The 26522-nt window shown below is 37.9% G+C and overlaps 1 protein-coding gene across 1 annotated transcript in view; it reads right to left on the reverse strand.

Annotated features, from left to right (window-relative positions):
- Positions 1-341: 341 nt before the first annotated feature.
- The window catches only part of CNTN1 (contactin 1), a 211298-nt gene continuing 185117 nt past the window's right edge, over positions 342-26522 (reverse strand). Inside the window, exons 20-24 of the mRNA XM_071423632.1 lie at positions 23070-23173; positions 17253-17439; positions 15697-15809; positions 14349-14505; positions 342-2893 (exon numbers count right to left, since the gene is read on the reverse strand). Coding sequence (XP_071279733.1) covers positions 2814-2893; positions 14349-14505; positions 15697-15809; positions 17253-17439; positions 23070-23173 — 641 coding nt within the window. The 3' untranslated portion in view covers positions 342-2813. The remainder of the gene's footprint in view (positions 2894-14348; positions 14506-15696; positions 15810-17252; positions 17440-23069; positions 23174-26522) is intronic.

Here is a 26522-nt window from a genome sequence, read left to right on the forward strand (position 1 = left end):
GGGCATAGTTGCTGGCTGGGGTAAAATCATGACATATATCTACTGGAATAGAAAATGTTACCTGAAAAAATACTCTCCTTAGTTATCTCTTGTTTCCAAAAATGCTGAAAACCTCTCAGGATGCTCTCTCTTACCGATTTTAGGAAAGTCTTTCTATCTGTATTACCTATAATCAAAGCAAATAATGCAGAAAAGCTCTTAAACTCCAGCAATAGTCACAGGAAGGCAGGGCAGGGATACACAGGACTTCATTCTATCCATACCTTTACTATCACAAATGACCACATTGCCGTTATGAAATTAGAAAGCTCCAATTCAAAAGACAGTTATAATACTTTGAGTAACATTAATACATTTATTTAATTGTCATTTACTTTTCATTCATAAAAAGGACAAAGCACAGTCCTGTTCTACTCCTTTGAAAAGAAAAGATAAAAAGTAACTAAAAAACCAGTTCAATATTCATCAGTATCAAATAATAGCAATATCAATTTTCCTGAAATATAAGGAAACAACAAATATGTCTATCTATATAAACTTTAATTAAGAACCTTGCATTTTAAAGCAGATGATACATTAGTTAGTTTTTCTTGACAACAATTTGAAGCTGAAGGTCCCAGTCAAATTTACACAATTATGTGAAACAGAAAATTCTCCAACTATCTGATCAGTATGTGACACCTACCTCATCCATGTTGCTGATTTAAAAAAAGAGAAGTGGCTTTCCGTCCCGGGTCATTTCCATGCAAAATGAAACAGTTTTGCTTCTTATATCATGTATTAGAAAAGTAAAAGGCAATCATGCATTTGGCAAAATATGTACTTGTGGTTGTATATTATATAAAAATGAGTCTTACTGCAAAAGAACAAAACCAAATGAAGCACAATAAAACACATTTTTTTGTACAGAAGGCTTACAGCATATAAGTCTCTTATGTATGAAGACAGCTCATTTCTCTTTCAAATAATTATACAATTTATGAAACTCAGTAGTGTTTGACACTTTGACATTCCTCTATAGGGGAGTATCACTTTTGCCTATTTAAAAAATTTTCTTCTTGTAACAAATAGTTAAAATTAAACTAAAACCATATTATTGATATTTATTAATGAAGACTCTACACTTTTACATGTAAATATATAGTACAAAATTATACAAATAAAAGGAAAGGGTGTAAATTATTAATAGACCTATTCTTGCTTCATGTAAATATTATTACGGACCTCTACAGTATCAGTTCTAAAAAGATAAAATCTATTTCTAAGTAGCTAGCAAGGTTGTGCTAATAAAATATGATTCAAAGCTTATAATTCTTGAAGCATCAGACATTGCACTATTACTTGAGCCAGCTGATTCAACACCACTGTGTTTCTTCATCATTCACACCCAAACTAATTCCCAGCATACCATGGAAAATGAAAGGAATGCACATTTCTTTAACAACTTAAAAAACCCCAAACAAACCAACAAAGAAACCCAGCACTGAAACACTCTAGACACAGTCAGAACAAAAACATTCTCTATCTCTAATAGATTCCCATTTTGAAAAGGCCATAGTAAACACGTAGCTTTGACTAACAGTTGGGATCTGACTTTCACGTACTAACACACAGTTGGATCATCCAGTACTCTGTCAAATAGAGAAATGGTCTCAGAACTTTAAAACTCTTATTTACAACACTATGAACATTAGAATAATATCAAGTTCTTGAAAAAGCATATAGTTCCCCCAAATGTATGCCTTCAATACAGGAAGGTAACACCTGGTGTCTGCAGCATAAAAATGTAAATATAATAATTTTTTTACTGTGCTACTCTGCTTTTGCCATTTATTGTATATCTTTTTTTTTTTATATTTTAAATCTTTTCACTCTAAAAAATAACATACATTTCCTACCATTTCATCGTCCACTTGGCTGTTCTTAGCATGGACTTCATCTCCAAACTCCTAAGTGTTATATTGCTACCTTAATAATAACAATAGGAATAAGACTAAATCAAAACCAATACATTACGCTGCTTCCCTGAAAGCTGACATTTGACTCGCAAAACCAGCAACAATTACCATAACAGAATTTTTCAACAGAATTCTTTTCAGAAAAGAATATAATAAATCTCGGGTCAGTGAAGCACAGGTAAATTCCTTTAAGCTGAGCATGCTATCCATGCTTGGGTGAACATATTTAAAACAAAAAATCCTTATCACTGACTTTTATTTCAATTCCTTCAAATTCTATCCAATAACCTCAAGAAATATAGCTCTAAATAATTAAATGTTTTTGCTTTGACTGTCTCTCTAAAACCAGTAATCCCAATAAATGATGACGGGGCTATTCAAAAATATGCAGTACACAAAACATATAGGATAGTACAGACAGACGCAGTACTCTTACATTTATCACATACAATCAACATTTCAATCTCTATTATATTTCACAATTTGTTATTCAAGTTAAAGCACCTACGTATGGTGATTTTACTTTCACTGTACAGCCTATGTTATTGGGTTTTAACACTGTAACTTGCCCCATTGGACCGAATCATGCAACTGTCACAGATCAGCATAAGTGTTTTATAAGGCATATTGGAACAAGTTAAAAATTCTTAGCCGTTCAAAAGTTGATTACTTCATGAAGGAGTTCCTGGATGCCTCAGTCCTCTTAAAGTTCATAGGAAATCGGTAGGGTAATTCTTTTTAAAGTGTAATTTATTTGGCTTAGGATGGTGACACAGGAATCAAAAAGAATCGTGGTCCTCATCATCAAAGGGAATCCTTTGTGTAATGTGGAGGACAAGGTGAATCCAGCTACATTCAGAATCCCGAGCAGGCAAGGACACCCAGGGCAGGCACCACTAGGACCAGGAGCAGAGTTGGTACTCCAACAGCGGCACCTGTGCATCGAACACAAAACAACACAGTATTGGTCTGACTGCAGCACCACTTGCAGTGGGGGAACAACCCTGAATTCGACAAGAGTATGGAGGCTGCAAACCAGCTGGCATATCTCAGCACAGCCCCTACCTGGATGAATAATCTGCAATGGACAGAGACTTGTTACAGTAGGGCAGAGGACTTGCTCCTTTGTTCTGCCAGAGCTGCATGTTTATGCAGCATGTTTATACAAGAAACAAGGCCATTCAGGACACATCAGTGTATTTTGATTTGGCCAGTCTGACAAGCCAGGAGGTTATTATACCAGGAGGCAAAAGGTCAAAATAAATATTTAAGCTTGTGAAAACAAAATTAATGGAGTCTTTGAAATGTGACAAAGCAAAGAGACACCTTTGGAAATGTTAATGCTCATTTGAACAGCAATAATCTGAGAGATGTCAAAGAGCCTGGTCCGTTTGTTTACCTGCCAGACTACAAAGTCCAGATGGCCGACTTCTAGTAGTGTGGCATTTATGTCTGTTAAAGTCACAAGGGTATTTCTTAAACAAATATTTTAAGACATAAAATATTAATCTATGGCTTACAAACTTTACATGACTCGCTCTGACTAACAAAATTAAAAATTTATTTTTGTCTAACAAAAATAAAAATTGCTATTGTTCAGAGGTTTGTGCTGCGATGGTCCAGCTCCCTGTTAAGAAGCATCTATATGAGAAAACAACCCAGCCAAACTGTGCTGGCTGCCAGTCTTGGAGATGGGCCAAAGGAGCCTGAGAACTGGATATTCTTTCACCCCAGGGAGGGCTTGTCTATACCAGGATGGTAGATGGGCAGTGCAGGACCCAGCTTAGTGCTGCTGAACACTCAGCACAGAGGTGCTTGCAGCTGGTGCTGAAGGCATTGCTGGAACAGGCCCACTGGACAGCTCTCCAGAAAATGTTAAATGAAGAAAAACCATACTGAGAAGGTAATGCACAAACTGAGCAGCAGAGATTTCAGCAGGCCTAAAAACAAGCACAGCATGACAAACTGTGAAAGCACAGGGATATATTTATCTTATTTTTTAGTGATTTATGAAGCACATTAATGTTTTGTTTTTGTTCTTAAATATCAGAGTACAGGTTCTTAATGAATGAAGCCATAGGGGAAAAACTCCAGGTTTTGTGTTTAAGAATATCCACAGAAAATGTATTCTGCTTTTGTCGGACCAGGATAATGCAGTTGGAAAGACACAAATAAATATTTTGAACACTTCTAATGAAGAAAAACAAGACAAAAAGTTTGCTGAGTAAAGTTGAGTGATGTGCAAGTATGAGGAAACATCTCTTTGCATGTTGCTGTTCTACAGAGAAAAAGGAATAATAAATCTTCCCCTGAGATGTGCTTACTGGCTCCAGAATAGTTAGCAATTCACCTCATTATAGTGATTCCTTACAAGGTTTAGGCACTGTTGCAGAGATATATTTACCAGTTTTCTTAAATAAAGCAAGTCCTATCCTTGGACAGCACATTAACAGAACATTAGCAGGATAAATGCACATTAAGCAGATCATCTTTTTCTTTCTTGTTAGATTACTGACCTACATGTAAGGATCCATACTTTACTGGAAACATTATTTGCCATTGCATGACATCAGAACACTCCTGTAGCTCATGAATGAAAGTTAAGAAAAGTTTTGCCTAAGAATAAACTACAAGAATTAAAAAAATAAAATTCTGCTCAGTAATGCAATTGTGATCTGTCAGTTTTAGCAACCTTTAAAAGCTAGAGAAATGCCAGATAAAGACTCAATGGAAGTGTACAAATAAACATGTGGATGTAAATTAAAAGAGAAGGATTAGTAAGCTCCCTCTGAAGTCTGGCCAGGTATGAGCCAGATATATGTAGTGCCTAAATATTCTTTCTCTCCTCAGTGTTATAATGTGTGATCTCTCCTCTCAATCAGCATTTAATGGATCCAGTGTGCAAGCAACTGCAAACTAAAGCTATCGAAATCAGCGTCAACACCAAATCAGAATCACACAATCCAACCATCACTCTAATGCACCATGTGTGAACTTACTATCAAGAATCCTCACCTCTTTTAAATAAACAAAACACATGCCCTTAAATTTGGCTGGGTTTTTTTTGTTTGGGTTTTTTGTTTTGTTTTGGGGTTTTTTTGTGTGTGTTTTTTTGTTTTGGTTTGGGTTTTTTTGGTTTGTCTTTTATTTTTTTTGTCTTTTTGTTTGGTTGGTTTGGTTTTGGTAGCTTTTTTTTGTCGTTTTGTTTTTGTTTTTTTTTTTGTTTGTTTTTGGGTTTTTTTTTGGTTTTTTTTTTTGGGTTTTTTTTTGGTTTTGTTTTTTTTTTTTTGGTTGGTTTTTTTTGGTTTGGTTTGTTTTGGGTTTTTGTTGTTGCTCTTTTTTTTTTTGGGACCCCAACAGTCCCAAGCAAAAATAGTGAAATCTTGCACAGGCTTTACTACTGTCTGGTATATAATTCCTTCAGCAGATAATTTTTAAGTTTAGGTCTAAACTATCTAGAGAAACATGTACCCAGAATGTAGTTGAACATCAGATAAAATCTGTATGGGATGCATGCAGTTAACCTAACTTTTTTTCCTGTCTCCTGTTCTCAGAAGCCTTTCTCACACAAGTGGTTGTTCATCTGTCTGAGTAAATGAAAAGAAGAACTGCTCGATGGCTTCTCCTTCAGCTTGATCTTTATGTATCACAGGAACTTCTTGTAAAGTTCTACTAATTCACAGCTTTCTATTACTATTTTAAATTCTCTGTTGCCATCTCAATCACATAACATCCAGGATGAAACTTTCACATTTCTGAAAGGAGATCCTAAATTTTACTGATGTCTTGAACAGTATGCAACAGTCTTCCAAATATACTCAAAGGAAATAAAATCAATGCCTAAATGAAACATGCATTAAAACAGTTCCGACTTTGATGTATTTCTTAAGCCTTTGTGACAATTTGTTACATCATTATTTTCTTTAAATGTTACTTATCTTTATATATGATATTTTTGGCCCTTTTCCCAACATCAATGTCTTTTCATTGTGAAAAAAAGGACCTTTGAGATCTCTTCCAGACCTCAGCAAGCTGCAACCTCCCTCTGAGTGGGGCCTCTCAGAGCCAGCAAACTCTCAAGTTTGTTAAGCTCAGGGGACTGCTGATGAATGCCAAGGACACAGCCTGGGCTGATAATCCCCCTCCTTGAGGCTCAACCCTTTGCCTGTGAAAATGCAAATACATTTAACATGAGCTCTTCCCTAAACTCAATGGGAATTATTCACACACTCCTTTAGCTCTATGTGCGTGTGAGTGTGAATATGCCACAGCAAATGCACTGTGAGTGTTGCTCTCAGATTCTCAAGTATGTTGGATTCCTAAGTCAGGCCCATAAAAGAGTTACTGATGTGTTTACAGTAAATTCTACAGAACCTTTTCTCAAATTGTTCGACTTAGGCTATTGATTAAGTGCTGTTAAGTTTAAGTGCTGCTAAAACCACTAGGTCTAAACTGTTGGTCAAGCTGAAGGCTAAGTTTGGTGAAGGGGGTCCCCTTGAAACATTTTGACACAACCAGAGAATGTCCCTTATTCCTTTTTATCTTTACCCTTCCCCATCCGTACCTTTTGCCATTCCCTGCCTCCATGTAGATAATTTGAGGTTGATTTTAGTTTTAGACAGATTGATTTTAGATTTTATTCTGATTTTTCTCTCTGTGTTTTGTCCATCTAGTAAGTAAAAGAGTGAACCTTACCAACAAACTTTGTTGTACTTCCATTTTTACATTAAATCTGCTTTTGCTGATACCTTTGCTGTTGATTCTTCAAACAACCTAAAAACTCACTCATGACAGTCTGTCTTTGTGACTGTTTTGCAAAACAGGTTTCTTTATTTTCTGAAAGAATGACCAAACTCCTACTCATTTTCCTGTAAATAATACTCTCCTTTTGGTGCAGGATCCAAGGACCTATATTCCATTAGGGCTATCTGATTTTTAGCTCTCCTTTTTACTACAAGAAGGTTAATTGCAAAGCCTTCTTAAAGTCTGTTTCTCCTTGAGTCTAAGTTTGTCCACTTCTGTGTGAAAAAAATAGGCCATCTGGAAAAATGAAGGGATTTTTGCCTATTCCAGTCATTAGTTTCTATATCAACTATTAGGCTTCGTTTGTATCTGTTTTCTCAGTGTTTTCATATTTACTCAGGTAGAACAGGAAAACAGAAATGAGGTGAAATATAATTTCTTCAAAGACTACTGCAAAAGAAATAGGTCGTATCAGGTGACAGGATTTAAATTCTGTTATCCCTATTCATGGAAAATGGAAAATAATGGAACTAATCACAATATACTTATCTTGCATCACTGGCATCATTACTAAATCAAGCATCCAACTTTCCCTTGTCTAGGAAACCTTTTTTTGTGCACGAGGAAATTTTCCTCTTGACTGCGCCATAAACCTTTCACTATGGAGTGATTCACAACTCTGTGATTTACTGTATTTGCAGCAGAGTAGATGTATGGGATGGAAACAAAGCTGTCTGTCCATCTGCCCATGCTTTGGGCTGTGCTAAGGTTTGCTGTGCATCTGGGGAACAGCTTCAACTATCCTAAGAAAAAACATATTTAAATTGCTGCTGATGGTCTGGGTAGTTTTTCTACCCCATTATGTTAGTCTGTCCTCTCCTACTTGAAAATTCTGTCAAGGAAACATTTTGTTTTCTTCTGGCAATAGCATCTGGAACCTTGGCATTGTCAGCACAATAGAAGCTGGAGCTTCTATTTCATTGATTCTAGCCCTGCCACAGACCTGGGCTGCCAACATGAAAAGATGACCTGGACTCCAAAAAAAATCAGAAAATTTTCAGTTGTTGGGTTATTACTTGGCTGTCAACAAACATAGGTTATTTCTCAAATACCTCTTCCCCCTCACATATACTAATATGCCTTACAGATTCTTTCGCATGGAGAGTAAAGTAGAAGACCAATGGTAATATTTTTTCATAAAATATACTCTTAAAGTTGTGCACACAACAAATAATAGCATGAAGAGATTCTTCTGTGACCTTGGCAGAGGATCTTCTTTGGCCAGCTGGCATCATGAGGGATGTCTACTCCCCCTTGTTCAAGAAAATAGGGGTTTGTGAATTTTTCTTACAAATAAATTCAGCCCAGCTATATACCAGCTGTGTCACTCTTTTTGACTTGCAAATAGTCCACATTTAAAAAGCCACAGGGTGCAATGTGCAAACAGCAGAAACTCTTCAGGTGCAAAATGGTGGCACAGCCTCCTTCCCTCTGCTCCCTGAGTACTGCAGCACCACAAGGAACAATCAGTGGCAACAAGCAGCACCCAGGGCTGGAGAGCAACACAACAAATATGCAGACAATAAAAATAATGGACTGAGAAGCAGCAAAGAAAATAAACTAGTCCAGCAGGACAGATCAGCTTCAATTGACCTTGCTCTTCAGCAAGGCAGAAAAAGTCTTAAATTGGGCATTAAAGTCACTGTAGAAAGGAAGAAAGGAAACAGGGATTATCACAGGATAATGCAGACTAAGAAAACATAACTAAATATGAAAATACTTCCACCATCTGTCCAAACTTTGAGTTTGAATAGAAGAAAAAGAGAAAAAAATTGAAATTAATGAGAATATGGCTTTTCAAGATAACACTTGTTCTATCACTGAGTATGTCACAATGCATGAAACTGTCACCTTATTCAATCAAACTAAGGCTTGGAAGGAGGCAATACCAATAAATTAGAATTGTGATGAAATGAAATGTGATGATGAAGAAAAATCAAGAAAAACAGCAGAGAACAAAATATGTTGTTTTAAGCATATGTATGTACCAGGTTAGAGGGCATTCTGAGTATTTTCTAATTAATTTTTCAGTAGTGAGACAAGAGCAAATGCATTTTGAAAGTTACTCTTCTTTTAGAGGAGAGCTCTTTCAGAAATGTACTTTTAGTTCAGTAGAAGCTTTTTGCTGTATTCTTGTACAAGATGCATAAGAAGTTCCAAGGTGAGGAACAAAGGACTGTCCTGCCCCAACTAGGTAGAGTCTGTTTTCTTCAGTATTATGATTTTTATCTGTGTTCTCCTCCTCTTATTACTACAACTTTTGCAACAGATGGGCATTTTCAAATCAAAAGATTGTGATTATACCACATGAGAAGTGAATGATCACCTGACTTACTTGATACTAATGTGTGCAAGAAACATTTGTCCCCTTTTAAATAGTAATTGAAAAAAATTAAAAGATAAATAATTAAAAGGATTGTGTAAATTAGTACAGGCAAAATTTATGCATTTTCCTTTGAAAGAGCTGTACTTCAAAGTAAATGCTATTTCAGGATCTGAAAACATGCCTCTGGCAAATGGAATTCATATGTGTATATATATGTGTGTGTGTGTGCACTGAACACAGAGAAACTGTAATTTTGTTCTCTTGCTATAAGCATATACAATACCTAAATTATTCTTTCTCCATGCCACTATTAAAACTGAGACATTAACCTGATTTCACATGTGAAGCTGAAGGTGTATGGTACTTCCCTTTCTTCCCCAATATTTATTCAAATAAGAAGAGTAACCCTCCCCTCTTTCCCACCCTGGATGAATATTTAAAACTTGAGAGCTTCATTCTTTTTTTCCTTACTCTGGCATAAAGCAACTGCACTGGGGCCAGTGCAGTTACACAAGTGAAATGAAAAAAGAACTAAGCACCATATGGTTTTAGTTCCTACTAATTGCAGGATTGTTTTGATTACATTAATTTTAGTAATATGACAAAGCACTGCAGTCCAAAAATCATGCAAGAGACAAAAAAAATTTCTCAGCCTTCACTGTATTTCAAAGGAAACAGATAAGCCTATTAACTCTTGAAAAAGACTCCATTGGTTAAACAAGTCATTCCAACCTTCATCTGGTTGTGGTAACTCAAAAATGAATTTTAAATTGTGTAGCTCATTAATTCACTATAGTGGCTTAAAAAATAAAGCTCCTTGCTCTACAACAGGCACTGGCCAATAAAATACAAAAGATTGTGGCTGTATTTTACACTGATTATAGCTGTATGCTGGAATGCACATATACAGAGAATTATTATATTAGAACTTTTATTTCAAGATGTTCACTAAAAAGAAAGGCATGTAAGGTAGCTTCAGATACTGTTTGATAAACTTCATTTGTAGCACTCTCAACTAAAATAGTGTAACCTGTTGGAAGCTGACTGGTTACATGAGAGCAAAGTGGCTGCAGGATATTTGCCTCCCCCTTCTGCAAGTGACTGGGTTTTCTGTGAGATGGGAGAGGATGAAGAAAACAAAAAGGAGGTTTTTTTCCCTTGAACAAGGAATTGAGATAGAAATAAAATCTACTTCTAGTTTCTTTTCCATTTGAATTTCAAATGCAATTATGTTAGTTAAAACATGCTACAATTTTAGTTCCTATGTTAGGACCTCAGGGCCAGTTAGTGCTCCTGAACCTGAAATATAGGATAAAAGATGTGTGCTGGTGTCCTGTCTGGCCTCCACCTGTGTGCTGGGATGACTTTATGATGCTGAATTACATTCCCATTCATCTGTTTAGCCCAGAAAGAAGTTCTGTGCCTTTAAAAATAGATCTGAGAGAGAAGGAAAAGCAGTGGAATTTTTCAGGGCTGTATTCAAAACCAAGGAGACAAGAGCTGCAGGTGCCTCTGAGTGCACGTTGTCTGCAGCATGGATAGGGAGTGGGAGAGAGCTCTCCTTTGCTTTTAGTTAGTTTTTAGCTAGCTGAGGAAGAGAAGTTCCTCAGACTGTGGCTTCTTCTTTTCCTGGAACTGTTCAAACCTGCTCTGGACAAAAAACCCAGGAAAAAAACACTGTGAGCTCCCACTGGTGGCACACTGGGGGCCCAGGACACTGCACTCCAGCACCAGAGGGACTGAGAGACACTCAGTGAGCCAGAAACACCCACAGAGCACTCTCTCTGAACTACAGAAGGGCTTTCTGAATTTGCCCTCTCTTCAAAACAGCAAAAGGTTTTATTGTTTAATATTATTCATTTTTTATGCTTATAAATGCTTTGCTTGTTAAATAAACAGTTTTTTCCACTTTTCTTGAAGGAAGTTTATCACCTCAACAGGTGGAGGGAAGAACTGCTGAATTTTGCCCTTTAAGGAACCATCCCTTTGGAAGTTCCCTTCCAAATTTGTCCCAAACTAAGACAACCTACCTATCCAGAAGGCCTCAGCTTCCCTGTATTTCATGTCATGCCTGTCAGAATTGTGTCCCTGGACGTAGCATTTGAGATGCCCCAGGATGTCCCTGGTAAACTGGGGTGTCTCAAATGCTACAGGCTTTGTTTAACATTCTGAATTACACCCTAAATGACAACTGATTATAATGGGAGCTTAGACACCTAACTCAGCCATATTATGTAGATTACTTTGGATTTGATACCCAGTGAACAGCAGGGAAACACCCACTTGGATGACACACTGGTGTTGCAGACACTCCTTGTTTAAGATCCTGCCATTCCTGGTCATATAGGCTATTTGGAACCTTTGCCCTAGCTGCTTAATTCTCCCCATTCACTTCTGCACAAAATTAGGTAGGTTTGCAAACACTGGAATCAGATGCCTAAAGGTCATGTAAGGCAATATTCCTCTCTGAGTTTGGTAAGACTCCTTATGTTTTGCTCTAACTATTGTTTACATCTCTGTGTAAATATGTAACTTCCATTTTGGTCAGTCAAGCACCACAACATGCATTCCTATCAAACTACATCTTCTCTTCTTTGCAATTCTCTGAGAAAAACCGTAATTAAAAAAAAAAAATTAACTACTCTATCATTCTTTTGAGATAATTATTCTAAACCCTAAACCATTACTGGAAGATTTCCTTAAGAATAAAAATTAGCAGACATAATTTGCCATGTGTAGGCATTAAAATTATACTTTGTTCTGCTTTTTGGAAAAGCAGCCTAGAAATAACCTGAAATTCTTTCCTGATTGGCTGTATACTATGTGTTCCAAAGAGACTACCTTGCCTTTTGTCTCTTTTTCAAACTTTCCTAAACTGAGTCCAGGGAATGCTGTCTCTGTCTAGGTCAGCAGAGACACAGTCCCTGTCTGTCTAGCTGGTGTGTGGTACAATTTATGGATGAGAACTTGTCTGCAGTGCAGAAGACAGTTTAATGCAAAACTCTGCAAATCAGCATTAGCAGGGTGCTAACTCTCCCAGTGGTGCTAATTCTGTACAGGCATACTTGGGACAGGTCACAATCTTGGCAAGACTGATCAGCTTGGGCTTGACATTGCACTGAGACGATGCTCTGGGAAGTAATCTGCCAGCTGCAACCTAAAGGCCTTTGCACCACACCAACGGCAGGTTGTAACACATGTTTGATACAAAGATACTCAGGACATGTCCTGAAGACAGGAGTTCCCTAAACACTTTTGCAGCTTATAAAACATATTAAAAGTGATTGTCCCAGTGAATGATAATACAACAATATATTTCAGATTTTTTAAAGTGGTTGACTTACTATCCTAAAATAGTCTTATAGAACATGGTACACACAATTAACACATATGCTAAATGGATTAAGAAGTCAGTCACCAGCAGATTTCAAACCACAATTATTGAAGAATGGGCACTGAATTTCTAGTGCAATTCCACACTGAACAGCTCTGGACTGAATGCAATCCATATATTTATATCAAAAGCAGCAGAAGTAAGCACCTATGGAACCAAGATGGCAAATAGAGACAACAACAGATTAATACAAAAATTCAGACAGCACAGGGACTTCAAACCAACTGTGCTTTGTCATAGCCACAGGCAAAATTAAACACAAAGTTAAAAAGAGACATGACACTGCAGTGGTACTCTGCAAATGATGAGATAGTGTATCCTGGAAAGTATGGATTCCAGGAAGAATTTAGAGATGGCATTGGACAAACAAGATGAACATAATTTCATAGCCCCATGAAAGGTAATAAATGGCTAATGAAAGCCTTTCATGAATAATGCTGGAAGTAGTTAAGTGTGGGGAGGTAAGAATATCTCTGCAGACAGCTGAGTTGAACAGAGTGCATATATAGTATCTAGTCTTAAAGGAAGTATCAGAAGCTGGAGAGGTGAAGAAAAGAGTTGATGAAGTTATTTAAGACCTGATGATTGTAATTGAGGAGAAATTCAAGGCACACAGCGTGTTAAACATTTGATTAGTCACTTGGCTAGTATAGATACATTTCTTAATGGGAACAATGTATTAGACACAAAAACACTCTTTAATCTAACAACAGCTACAAGAGGAAACAATGCTCAGACACCAAAGCCAGAAAAACATAGATAAAAAAAAATAGGCAAAAAATGTCTACTGTGCAGGTATTCATAAGAACAAAATAAACACAAAATAAAAACTTAATACAAACTAAAATGGTGATACTCATGAGCTCACACCAGATTATATAAGCTGTATATATTATTGAAAACCTGCAGATGGGAGGTCCACTCCTTTAGACACGGGCAGCTTCCCCCACAGTACAGATAATACAGCATAAACATTGTTCTTTTTAAAAAGCCACAATAATGATTGCATTACTTCTGTGATAAGAATATTGTTGACATTTAATCCTTTCTATTCCCTGGGTTAATTTTTTAGATTAAAAAGACAAGAATACAATGTAAGTGATGGAATTATAACCTTGCAAAGAAACTATCCAATTCCTTGATGTCTATTCATATGTTCTCTTTCATACCAAACAGTGCCAAGGAACTACTTAAGATAAAAAACTAACAGGAAGGAGATGTGCAGACCATGTCTGAACTTGTATTCATAGTCAACATTAAGCCAAATTTGAATTATCCTAAGCCACGGTCCCTTCTCTTCTTTACCAATCATCCAGACCACTCTGAATTAGAGCATGTGGAGTTTCTCACTGCTTATTTATAATTTTTGTGCCACAGATCCCCTTCTCACTGAGAAGTGGAACTTCCCCAGCAAGAGGTCTGTGGATCACTGTGGACCACTCCTTTTCTCTATTATTTTCCTTTTAGTGGCAGTTGTCAAAGGAATGACATAGAGGCAAAAGATGGTAGGCCTATGGGGTTATTGCAAGCTGACACCTAGATCCTGAGGTCTGCACCATGTAGTTATGCCTGTGGGACATTACTACAAGTGGTAGCCTAACCAGGGGCACCAGTAAAAGCACTCTGGTATTTGGAAGATTGGAAGTGCTTCTAGGATTGAGCTGGACTGCTACAGGAGTGTCCTGTGTGTGTGCTATGAGTCCTCAGAAATGTTTTAAGATATACTCTTATTCTCAGTGCAGTCACTCCTGAAGGGCGACCTTTCCAATTTTGGGTGTGCCCATCTCTCCATAGCATGCAAGAGGAAAACACTTAGTCCAAAATTTCTAAGGAATGTGGCAAAGAAAAAGGGAAGTTATCTGCTCACCTGAAATTTTTATTTGGGCTACTTCTCCATCTCCTCCTTCACTGTGTGCTCGCACCTCAACAACATATTCACCATCACTGGGGACTGGGACCTCTATCGTGTGCTTTCCAGTGGAAAACAACTTGCCTTCATGCTGTCCATCTGGCCTATAAAGTACCTAGGAAAGTCATGGTAAATACAGTTATTGAAATGTTACATTTCCACAAAGATACATTTCTGTATGATACATACTGTAAACTGTGTCAATGAAAAAGTATTGGGTTTTAATTTATATGAAACACTATATATATAGTGTTATATATATACTATATACAGACATACCCACACACACACACACACACACATATATATATATATACACTTAGGGGCTAATACAACTTTTTAAATATTTACACAAGGTGAATTTAGACAGGATGTCTTCTCATTTTCTGTTACAAAATTATGCCACCTTTTGAAAAATAAGTTTAGCACTTACACTCAAAATAAGTAATTAAGTGATGGAGAATATCAAGGCAGGGTGGCAGAGACCATCAAATAAAAATATGAGAACTCAGCTGGGTTTTCTGACATAAAATTTATAAATGAGACAATTAGCAATTTTATTATTAACTCTCAATAATGCTAAGCTATTGCAAATGAGATGGTAGTTGTCTTGTGGGACCTTTAGAAAAGATCCCATTTCTTTCTGAAATAATCTCTGTGAAACATGATTAGCAATTCCCAGGAAGAAGTGCAACTCCACAATCAAATTTGCAAATGAAGAGTATGATACTAATTTTCTTACTGCAAAGCAAGTAGCAACATTAAACAGGAATTAATAGCTGAAGTTTTCTATATGCCCTATAGTCAGTATATACACTTGCTGTGGTTACAGAGTAACTGCATCTACTGATGGTAGAGGTCCCTTCCCTTTGACTTTCTTCCCAGACTTTAAAAACTCATGTTTCAGGAACTGTAACCCCTGTATGGAGATGGGAAAGGAAAACTGGAACAATGCATACTGATAAAAGAAAAAATGATAAAGTATATAACTTTTCTATGCATTATTTTAAACCAACAGACAATAAATGTGATCATGTGGGAAATAAGGTTGTTGCATTCACTGCTATGAACTTTCCCATAATGTGATTTACCACCCAAATGAATTTCAGTCCCCTAATTTTTTCTCACCATATTGACATAGGCTTTGCCCTAGGCCTACTGGATGGTTGCGATTGCTGAGCATGATGCCTTCCTCTTCAGCATTCAAGTGTGTGCAAGTCTGATTACATACCAAGATTCAACACTGTCTATAAAATGCACTACACAAAGCATACATAAAGATAAAAAATATTTTCAGATGTCATACTTTGTATCCTTCAACGGCAGACTCATTTGACATTGCCTTCACGTGATCCCAGGTGATGATGTACCTTGAACCAGATCTTACAGAACTGATAATTCTTGGGCGTTGGCTTGGAGCTGAAAAGAAACATATGTATAATGTATACATAAATGAGGTTTCATAAATGTTCAATGATGTTTTTATTGAGACATGTAAAAATATGAAAATGGAAATTAGGCTGCCATATATATAAGCAAAGGATAGTCTCCTTCCTGGAATGAACTGCTACAGCTCCAGCCAGGCAATTTTGGATGGCTTTGTGCAGTGGCTGCATTGTGGGTCTGCCTTTCTGTGTTGGCAGAATGGAAGTGGCCAACATTACCCTCCACTGTTGCTGACCACCAGTGTTTGCTGGCATGCAACTACCTTCAGAATCTCCCAGAAATGTGGCATAAGTCATATTTATTCATCGAGAGCAAACATTCAATCAATTATTTACAGCCATTTCTACATAATTTAACTCAGATCAGCAGAAATAACAGTAAGCCACTGCAGAAACCATTAATTATAACTTACACAGAAAGCTTATAAAATGGGCTCTTATTAATGAACCTTGCAGATGCAAATTGCACAATACACTATTTACTGACAGAGATCCTCAAATTAGTTGTATGCATTTTTAGCCCAGATAATTGCATTTTTAATACACAAGATGCTTTTCTTACATTGTTTAGTCAATGCTAGTGCTAGGTAACCTCATTGAGTCAGGAGCAATATTCAAAAACCTGTTATGGTATGTCAATTCTAGGGTGAGATTCAGATCGCCCACTTCTCAAGGTGGCCTGAATTTGCTGATCTGCTGCTGATGAAAATGGCAGCTGGTCACATTTTATTCATCATTGACAAAACAGAAAGGCAGTGTATAGATGCCTAAGCAATAGCTGGTCTCAACTGCTCATCATTTAGAATATTGTGTCCAGCTTTGGGATTCCCAATACTTGAAAGACACTAGTAATCTGGAGTGAGTACAACAGAGCAATACCAACCTGGTGGGGATCTGGGACACTTGATTTGTGAAAGAAAGGTGAAAGAGTTGCACTTGCTCACCCTGGAGGTGAGACAGGAGGGGACCTAAGAGTGCCCTGTCCTGGCCAGGGGTTTATCAAAAAGGATCCAGGCTTTTGGATGGCACAGCAGGAGGATGAGTAACAAAAATGCACAATATCAATTAAGAGTCTCAGACTAGATGCTCAGAATAAGTCAGGGACTGGAATAGGTTTCTCAGAGAGGTTGTGCAGTCTCTATCCCTTTAGGTTTTCAAGATCCAGCTGGAGAAAACCCTGAGCAACCTGATCTAAGCTTTCAGGTGACCCTCCTTTGAGCCTATAATCTTAGCCTCTTTACCACCTTTTGTAAGTTATCCCCATTATACATGGCAACAAAAGAGAGGAAGGAGAATTTTAGCAGAAATTTTCAGACTAAGCAGCAATGAGGAGAGAACATTCGGTATATGAATGAGAAGCCATGTTTGAAAACATGGTGGACATGATTATACTTGACCTAATGCTCCATTTACTTACGTGCTTTCCTTGTAACAACATCAATGGTGCTGCTGGGAGGTCCATAGCCTGCACTGTTGAAGGCAGACACGTCCACATGGTAGCGAGTGTTAGGCTTGAGGTTTTCCAGTTTGGTTGAATACTCTTGATTGCTCACCTGTACCCGCTGTGCAGCTGCTTCTTTATCATGAGCAGCCCAGTAACGAATCTGTAAGCATGCCAATTGGAGGATTAAATGTTACATATTTAATCATAACAAAATTTTATAAAGCCTGATGTATTTCTATATTGTATATTCAGATATAAGCCAGCTAAAAGAAATCTAACAGCAATAGCATAGAATTCCTTCTACAGGCTGTGATTTTAACCAAGTTGTGTACAGGCATAAAGAAACAGAAATAAATGTAGAATTTATTATGTAAACTTTTCTCACAGTGGTTTAACTTGTTCCCAGCTAAGTCACTAGAAGCCTGGGAGCTGGATAATGCCTTCAAAGAACAAGACTTTTTTCTTCTTGCATTTTGTTTTTGCATTCTACTCTGAACTTTAGTATTATTTTCTTTCACTCGTAGAGACTAAACTCTAAGAATGTTTTTGGTGTGTTTTGTTTTGAATGTCTTACAAATTTAGGCCTTTTGTACTTCTATCTATGGAAAGCAAAGTATTCAGTCATGTTAGCTGCATTGTAGGTCTGAATAGGTGTACCTAACCATTTTCAGAGGTTTTCAGCTAAACTTGATTAGGTTTCATAGCACAATATAACATTTGTCCAAGTAGATTAAGAAGTATATGAAAATATTTACAATATGCAAAAAACATGACTATAAGCTTGTAACACCTTAAAACCCAAAGCCAATTAAGAGTACACAGAAATTCCATTAGGGTTCTTTTTTTTTTTTTTTTCCCCAAGAACTTGTTCCATCCTACTTTAATTCATTATTATGAATTATTTAATTCATAACAAAGCACCAGGTGAAAACAGTGTAGTTCCTATGGAGTGATGTCATTCCATACAGTCCCTCACATACACAGGGTCCTATTCTGCATGGCCTTGTGAGATGCAAATGAGAGTGAAACACTGTCAGCCTCTGGGTTTTGTCTGGTTTATAACCATTTGCATAAGACTAACTTACTGCACAAACCTGAAAGAGCAGAAAGCTGTGCCCATTGCATTTTGTTCCTGAGTGTTTTCACCCTCAGCATTTCTGCTCAGCTTCTGTCTGACTTCATAATGAATTTTGTGTACATCCCATGAGGGCGTTTAAAATTTTTTAGGAAGAAGTTAATACTGTTGGTAAATTCAGGCTCTAGGAAAAATCTTACTTTGTAAGATATTACTGGTATCCTGTCATCTTTTCTTTTAAATAGCAACTGCTTTAACCTTCTGTTCTTCTGACATTAGTTGTCCATGAAAATTTTATTTAAGGAATAGGTTAGAAGAACTGATGGTCTTTCAAAGTGTTAATATCACAAGTTCTCTTCTTTACAAGTTGTGGGTACAGCCCTTGTTTAGTGAGGCTTTATTTCTCCTATTTACATTTAAATTAAAATATTTAATAGAAATATTGCTTCCTTTTATCTTAGAACACATGCTGTGGTTGAACAATGAGAGATGCAGGGGATTTAGCAGTGGATTTCTCTTTACCTACTTCAAATGTCTTTGTACATGAGAACAGTATCACTACCCAGAGATTACTGTCAACTAAATACTTCTTGGAGCTTGTCTCTAGTCAATGTTTTTTGCCACAGTCCTTCCCACCAGTGCTACAGGTTACTCTGATTATTACAAATGAGACATCTTAGTGGCCTTTGTCACTCTTTCCTGCTGCAGGGACAATCACACTCCTGTATCTGCAGACCAAACTGGATTTGCTTTTTAAGTTCAGCATGCACACCTGATTTCCAGCAGGCACAAAAAGATAATCTTCAGTTCTATAAATGTATGCCCTGCATTTTGTTTAGAAAGTATTCACTAGCATCCTAAACATCAGTTTGCTGTAATTTAGGCAATCACACTCATAAAATTCACACTTATAAAGGTGGCTATTTTCCCAAGTAAACAGCCTTTACCCTAAAATGAGGACTCTGCACCCAGTCCATTCTGCAGGCTTCAGCAGTAGAGTGGCAACCTCCACCAGATGAATGGCTTCAAACTGGCATGGATCTGAAACTGTGACAGCCATTTCAGCTGAAGGTCTGATAGTGATCTTCAAGTCAGAGTTTCTTTTATATGAAGAAAATTATAATTAACATATTGTTGTAGATAAGCAGGTCTTGTTGAATGCAACCAGCTGTACACCATAAGGTACTAACAGTAAGTGGCTGACTCAGGTGAGAGAGGGTGTGTACATCAGGACCTAGAGAACGTCATGTCTATCTCTAAGTTCAAACAAGTTTCTAGCCTGCAGCAAAAGTATGTCTATAAAGTTCTAGGTGGCCAAAAGTTTATTAACCATGACAGGACCAATAGTAGCTTTGTTGTTGATTTTAGCTGGCCACTGAAAAACAATTAATTTTTTTTTGTATGATCTATCATGTTAATTAAGTAACAGCTTTACCTAAAGACAGAAAACATGCTTTATATGAAGCTTTTATTAATCATGTGGCATATTCTGGAAGCCTTTGCATTCCTCTGCCTTGCAAAGCTTCTAACAATCTTAATGTTCATTTACAGTACAGGGAAGCTAATGGTGTAATACAAGAGTAACATAGAGCATGAAATAAGACAAGTGAGAAAAATGAATGAAATGCAAATTTCATAACTGAGAATATACTACATTTCGGACAGAAGTTATATAATTTAAAAATTAAATAAAATTTAAATCCCAAATACAATAGCTCTTGGCTGCAATGTTGTGGACTCTACTCCTATACTGTGTGAGCTATATGTCATGAACACAGAAAGTTCTTCTCTAATACACAGCCATATTTACATATTTGGACCATTGTAACAACTCCTGGAAAAAGAAATACTGCTTCCCTGAGAGCTAAGAAAACTACTGTCTTCTTCATACCATTCCTACATTTCTCACTTTATTTTTAAATTATTCCAAACTTTCTTGAAACAATTTGGAAATTTCTTTCTTGCCTCTGAAATTAAATGCCACATTGCTTCAAGGGATCACATTTCCTCACTCTACTGAATAGCCCCTCTCTCTTTTTTTAAAGAGCTAATATAGCAGCCGACAGCCTTCTTATTCCTGGTGCTCTGCATTTACTTTGTTAGGGTATTCCACAGGCAATGAATTCCCAGAGAATACAAAAGGAGATTTCAACCAAGCTCTAGAATTTTTGTGGGAAATGAGCCAGTTGTGATTTGTGCGAAGCAATGCCTTAGCCATCATGAATTAGTGAATCTCTCTGTGCTAAAATCAGGGAAAAAACCTGTCTTGCATGGTCTTCTCCTCTATTCAAACTTTAATATACTGAAACTGTTTCTGTAAGTATCATGAAACAAAAGCTTCCATATTCTTGAAGGTTCTATGTAGGACTGACACAAAAATACACTTTACTCATATTGAGAAAGAATGCTAATGGCATATTTCAGTCTAGAAGAGACAATGGTGGTGAGTAGTGATAAATTTGTTTAGTAAAACAAACCTGTTTCTATTGCATAGAAACAATGCAAAATAAGAATAGTGTCACTGTGCTGCATGCACTGCAGAGATGTGGCTGTTAGCAGTCTATTGTAAGAACTCATCAATCTTAAATTCTCTATATGAATGGAGATAGTTTTCATACTTTATCTCTTCTTTAAGTGTGAGCTGAGGATACTTCTCTGTAATAGCAAAATGTAACAGCTCACACTCATCACCATGGGGGCACTCATGCTGACAGAATGCATTAGTGTCAGGAAAATCTGACTCCTCCTGCTGTGAGAAGCATTGTGTCACAGGTGAAATACCTCAGCTTCTTTGCTCAGGGCACTCCCACCTCTTAAACTCTAGCATTCAAAAAAGTCAATTATGCAATTTTCTAGAAATAATAAAGACCAATAGGAAACTGAGAAGGTGCTCTGGTGAATGATGGTTTCTATTAACCTGTGTTACACCTTAGCAGTAATTTAAAGGTAACTGTTTATCAATGCAAATAGACACAGAGCCTTCCAGAGATAGTCACTAGAATTTTATAATGCACTTTGAATACTCCTTTCACCACAACTTTTATTGCAACTTCACAAATGCTATCTGCAGCCTTAATCTTCCAGAACAACCCTCTCTATTTTTGCCCTGTCCTATGGCTCCTTCAGGACTAATGGGGGTTCTGATCTTCAGGAACACAAGTCTTTCTTTTTATTCTCAGTGAAGAAGCATGGACTTTCATTTTGCTGCCTTCCCTTCTGCTAGAGTGAGACTGGTGATTGTTCTGGGGAAAAATATCTCAGAATTAATACCTTATTGAGAATTGTGGGGCAGTAATTTGGGACTATCAGTCTGTTTATTGTCTAGCCAGATGGGATCTTTTACATAGTCCTGATAATCAGAAGATTGTCTTAGAAAAAGAGGGGGAAAAAAGGAAGAAATTTATATTCTAATGTAGCTCCTCACTGTACACATACAAGCCAGTCAGTTCACGCTGGATTTGTGAAAGTGAATTTCTCCACAAATAGGTGGTGAAATTACACTACAGCTATCAAAACAAGGCCACACCCTGAACATCCATAGTCCATGTAGCAAATAGTCCATTCCCAGGATATCCCACCTTTCTAACAGTTATTCTCTTTTCCACTCAAAGATCCACCACATTTCTTTCTCATTCTTTTTTCGTTTTTTCTATTGAGTGTTCCATTCATCCTGGTCATTCCTGCTAAATCCTCTCTCCTCCCTTCTTCCCCTGATGTCCCCTGACATCAACCTTTATATGGGACACTATTCTTGTTAAGGTATGACAAAAGTTTTACATAAATCTAATGGAAACAGAAACAAAAGTCAGGAAATAAAAAAAAAAAACCCAAGTATTACTTATTTATGAATAGATTTTAATTAAAAAAATAAATTCCATGAGATTGCTACTCATTTGCATGTCCTTATTTTGGAACATAGAGGATATCTTCAAGTACCTGAAAACTCAAATCCCAAGGTAAGTCACTAACAAACTAAAGACCCACACCCCCATTTTGGGTTGCAGCCAAAGTAAGCAGACTGTGCACTGCAGAGTTTGCCAGCATCTACTGTGCATGGATGATGTTAAGACTTCCCTGCTAGAGTACTACATGGCCATTTCTCATTGCACCCAGCCTGTGGTTGTTGTCATGTCTGCAGAAGGACAAGAACAATTTTCACCAGTAATACCATTGAGATGGACCAGATGGAACATGCCCTGAAGCTCTTTTTCATGCAGAGCATAGAAACCATCAAGAAAACATCACTGTCTTGCACAATAGCAGTGTCTCTGTTATACTGGATTTTGACATTTGTCAAAATCTTACTGTAGGGTTTTGTTGGTGAAATATATTAATAACTGCTGGTAATTTAAGTGGGCCAGAGTTAGTTACAATTTTGCATATGTGTTGGAAATTACACCCAAAATTTAATTTCAATATATTTTAAGAAGTTATAGATAGGCATTCAATTACATGAAAGAGACAATGTTACTTCAGGAAATAATGGTGCCTTTTGTTAGTTGAAAAGTGCAAACATACATTTCTTAATCTATTTTAGTAATGAAGTACATAACACCAAAAATAATCTGTTTCTCAAGATGCAAAATCTGGATGGAACATGCTAACTAAAGAGAAGTGAACCCTAAGAGATGGAATGCCAGAATGCCAATTATTGTTGGCTATAACTACTGACAGTAAATTAATAAATGGATTGACAGAGTCGCTACTAAACTCACCTGATATCCCTCCACAGATTTATCAGAAACGTGGTGCCAAGAAACAGACATTTCAGAAGATGACAAAACCTTTACGCTCACATCTGTAGGTATTTCAGTTGGAGCTGGAAGATGAAACATATGTTAAACATTCAGTCTGATCCTGTGGTAATGTTATACTTGTTTACAGGGATTCTCCTCACTTCAGTATTTTATATTATTTTCAGTATTTTATATAATTTTTCTGACATCACTGAGCTAAGTTTTAGTGTTTGATCTGGTTTTTCTTGAGTAAAATTCAAGTCCAGTGATGATCTGTAAGGAAAATGACTCTATAAAAACAAAACAATGATCCTGTTACTTGGCTCAGACTACGTATTTTTATGCTTCAACAGACTTCATGCTAAAATTTGTGTAAACTGAAAACAGCCTTTGATAAAGCCTTTGAAGCATCTAGTGATCTTTTACTAAATGGGGCAGCAGCTCACATATTATATACATGAGATTTTAAAGTTAGTTACATACACATACTCATGTATGTCGCTTAGTCCTAATAATACAATTTTTTTGTGAGAGCAGATATTAGATACACAGCTGTCCAGTGGCACATACAAACTTGAACTTAGGTGTGAAATAATCCAAAGCCCCTTTTAGTAAGGGATACCATAAAGTTGATTTTGTTTGCATTCTCAGTTCTGAACAACAGACAACATAGAGTACAGACCATCATAATGTGATAGACCTTTATCCAGGGCTTAGAATATTACAATCTAGTTTCATTTCACTGGTGTTTGAATTTTAAATGAGGTAAGGAATAAAGAAAGGCATAAACTTAGCAATGTCTGTAAAAGATAAAGTTTTCTAAGTTAACAACAGTTCTCTGTCGTGAACCTTTTGAAACAAGTTGCAACAGACAGGCATGGCAGCCCTAGCTGAGGAAAGCTTTCATATACCTAATCTTCCAACTGGGCATCCAGTCAACTATGCATCAAAACAGCCGCTGTTAAGAAAAAAATCACTAACATCTCTCATGAAAAGTATCCTAGGTAACAAAATAATCTTATATGCAAAGTTACCTTTTGTAATTGTCTTTCAATGGCTGTTAATAATGCAAATGTCTAATTAAAAAATTATACATTATTGCAAAATTGTTTTCACAATGACAGGAATTTAGATAAGCAAGAGGCCTGTGCACTCATTACTAGCAATCATTACTCACTACTAGCAAAGGCAGATATGACTAGCAGTTGTCAGACATGGAACTTGGCTTATTCTGTGGGAACACAGAAATTCCCTAGTCACTGAAGGGAATAACAATGCCCAGAGTTACAACTAGAGAAACATAGATATATTATAGAATACACAACTTAGGGGAAAAGTTGTCACTATATTTATGTATATATAGATATTTATACACATCTGTATGGAATAGATCTGCTGTTTGCAAATAGAGATGGGCTGGTGGGAGATGTGGTGGTTAGAGGTCACTTGGGGCAGAGTGATCATGAAATAATAGAGTTCTCAATATTTGGTGAAGTCTGGAGGAGCACCAGTAAGACTCTTACACTGAACTTCCAGAGGGCAGACTTTGGCCTGTTTAGGAGACTTATTCAGAGTGCCCCTTGGGAAACAGCCCTTAAAAACAAAGGAGTCCAGGAAAGGTGGGCATGCCTCAAAATAGAGACCTTGAGGGCACAGGAACAGACTGTCCCTGTGTGCAGAAAGATCAGTCAACGGGGTAAACGTCCAGCCTGGCTGGGCAAGGAGGTTTTGGAGGTACTTAGGAATAAAAAGAGGATGTATCAGCGTTGGAAGGAGGGTCAGGTCTCTAAGGAAGTATTCAAGAAGGCTGCTGGAGCATGCAGAAAAAAAATTAGGGAGGCCAAAGCTCATTTTGAACTTAGAATGGCGACTTCTGTAAAGGATAATAAAAAATGTTTTTACAAATACCTTAATGCTAGAAGGAAGGGTAAGACCAGCCTTTGTTCTTTATTGGACAAGGGAGGGAAGTTAGCATCTGCAGATGAGGAGAAGGAAGAAGTGCTTAATGCCTACTTTGCCTCAGTTTTTAGTGGGAAGATGACTTGCCCTCAAGACAACTGCCCGCCTGGAATGGTTGATGAGGGAGCAGAATGGTCCCCCCATTATCCAAGAAGATGCAGTCAAAGAACTACTGAAATGCTTGGATGTTCATAAATCTATGGGACCAGTCAGGATCCACCCCAGGGTAATGAGAGAGCTGGCAAATGAGCTTGCAAAGCCACTCTCCATCATTTACCCACAGTCCTGGCTCACTGGTGAGGTTCCGGATGACTGGAAGCTGCCCAATGTGACATCCATTCACAAAAAGAGTGCAAAGGAGGATCCTGGTAATTATAGACCAGTCAGCCTGACCTCAGTACCTGGCACGATAATGGAACAGTTTATATTAAGTGCCATCACACAGAATTTACAGGATGGCCAGGGTATCAGACCCAGTCAGCATGGGTTTAGGAGGGATAGGTCATGTTTGACCAACCTGGTCACCTTTTATGACCAGGTAACCTGCCTAGTGGATGCAGGGAAGGCTGTAGGTGTTGTTTATTTGGATTTCAGCAAGGCCTTTGACGCTGTCTCCCACAGCACACTCCAGACAAAATGGCAGCCCGTGGCTCAGACAGGAGCATCTTTGCTGGGTTAGGAACTGGCTGGATGGCCGGGCCCAGAGAGTGGTGGTGAATGGTGCTGCCTCCAGATGGCAGCCAGTAACCAGTGGTGTCCCTCAGGGGTCTGTGCTGGGGCCAGTTCTGTTCAATATTTTTATTGATGACATGGATGAGGGTTTAGAGTCTTTCATTAGCAAATTTGCAGATGACACTAAGCTGGGAGCGTGTGTCGATCTGTCAGAGGGACGGAGGGCTTTGCAGAGGGACTTGGAACAGTTGGATGGATGGGCAGAACCTAATGGGATGAAGTTCAATAAGTCCAAGTGCCAAGTCCTGCACTTTGGCCACAATAACCCCCTGCTATGTTATAGGCTGGGGACAGTATGGCTGGACAGTGCTCAGGAGGAAAGGGACCTGGGGGTGCTGGTTGACAGTCGGCTGAACATGAGCCAGCAGTGTGCCCAGGTGGCCAAGAAGGCCAAGGGCATCCTGGCCAGTATCAGGAATAGTGTGGCCAGCAGGAGCAGGGAGGTCATTCTTCCCCTGTACTCGGCGCTGGTGAGGCCACACCTCAAGTGCTGTGTCCAGTTCTGGCCCCTCAGTTTGGGAGGGACGTTGAGAGCTTGAGCGTGTCCAGAGGACAGCAACGAGGCTGGAGAGGGGCTTGGAACACAAGCTGTATGAAGAACGGCTGAGGGAGCTGGGGTTGTTCAGCCTGCAGAAAAGGAGACTCAGAGGTGACCTCATCACTCTCTACAACTTCCTGAAGGGTGACTGTGGTGAGCTGGGGGTCGGTCTCTTTCTCTGGGCAACAACAGACAGAACAAGA

Source organism: Agelaius tricolor, unplaced genomic scaffold (assembly GCF_023055355.1).
Source record: "Agelaius tricolor isolate 1412-34295 unplaced genomic scaffold, bAgeTri1.0.p SCAF_3, whole genome shotgun sequence".
Taxonomy (NCBI): Eukaryota; Metazoa; Chordata; class Aves; order Passeriformes; family Icteridae; genus Agelaius; species Agelaius tricolor.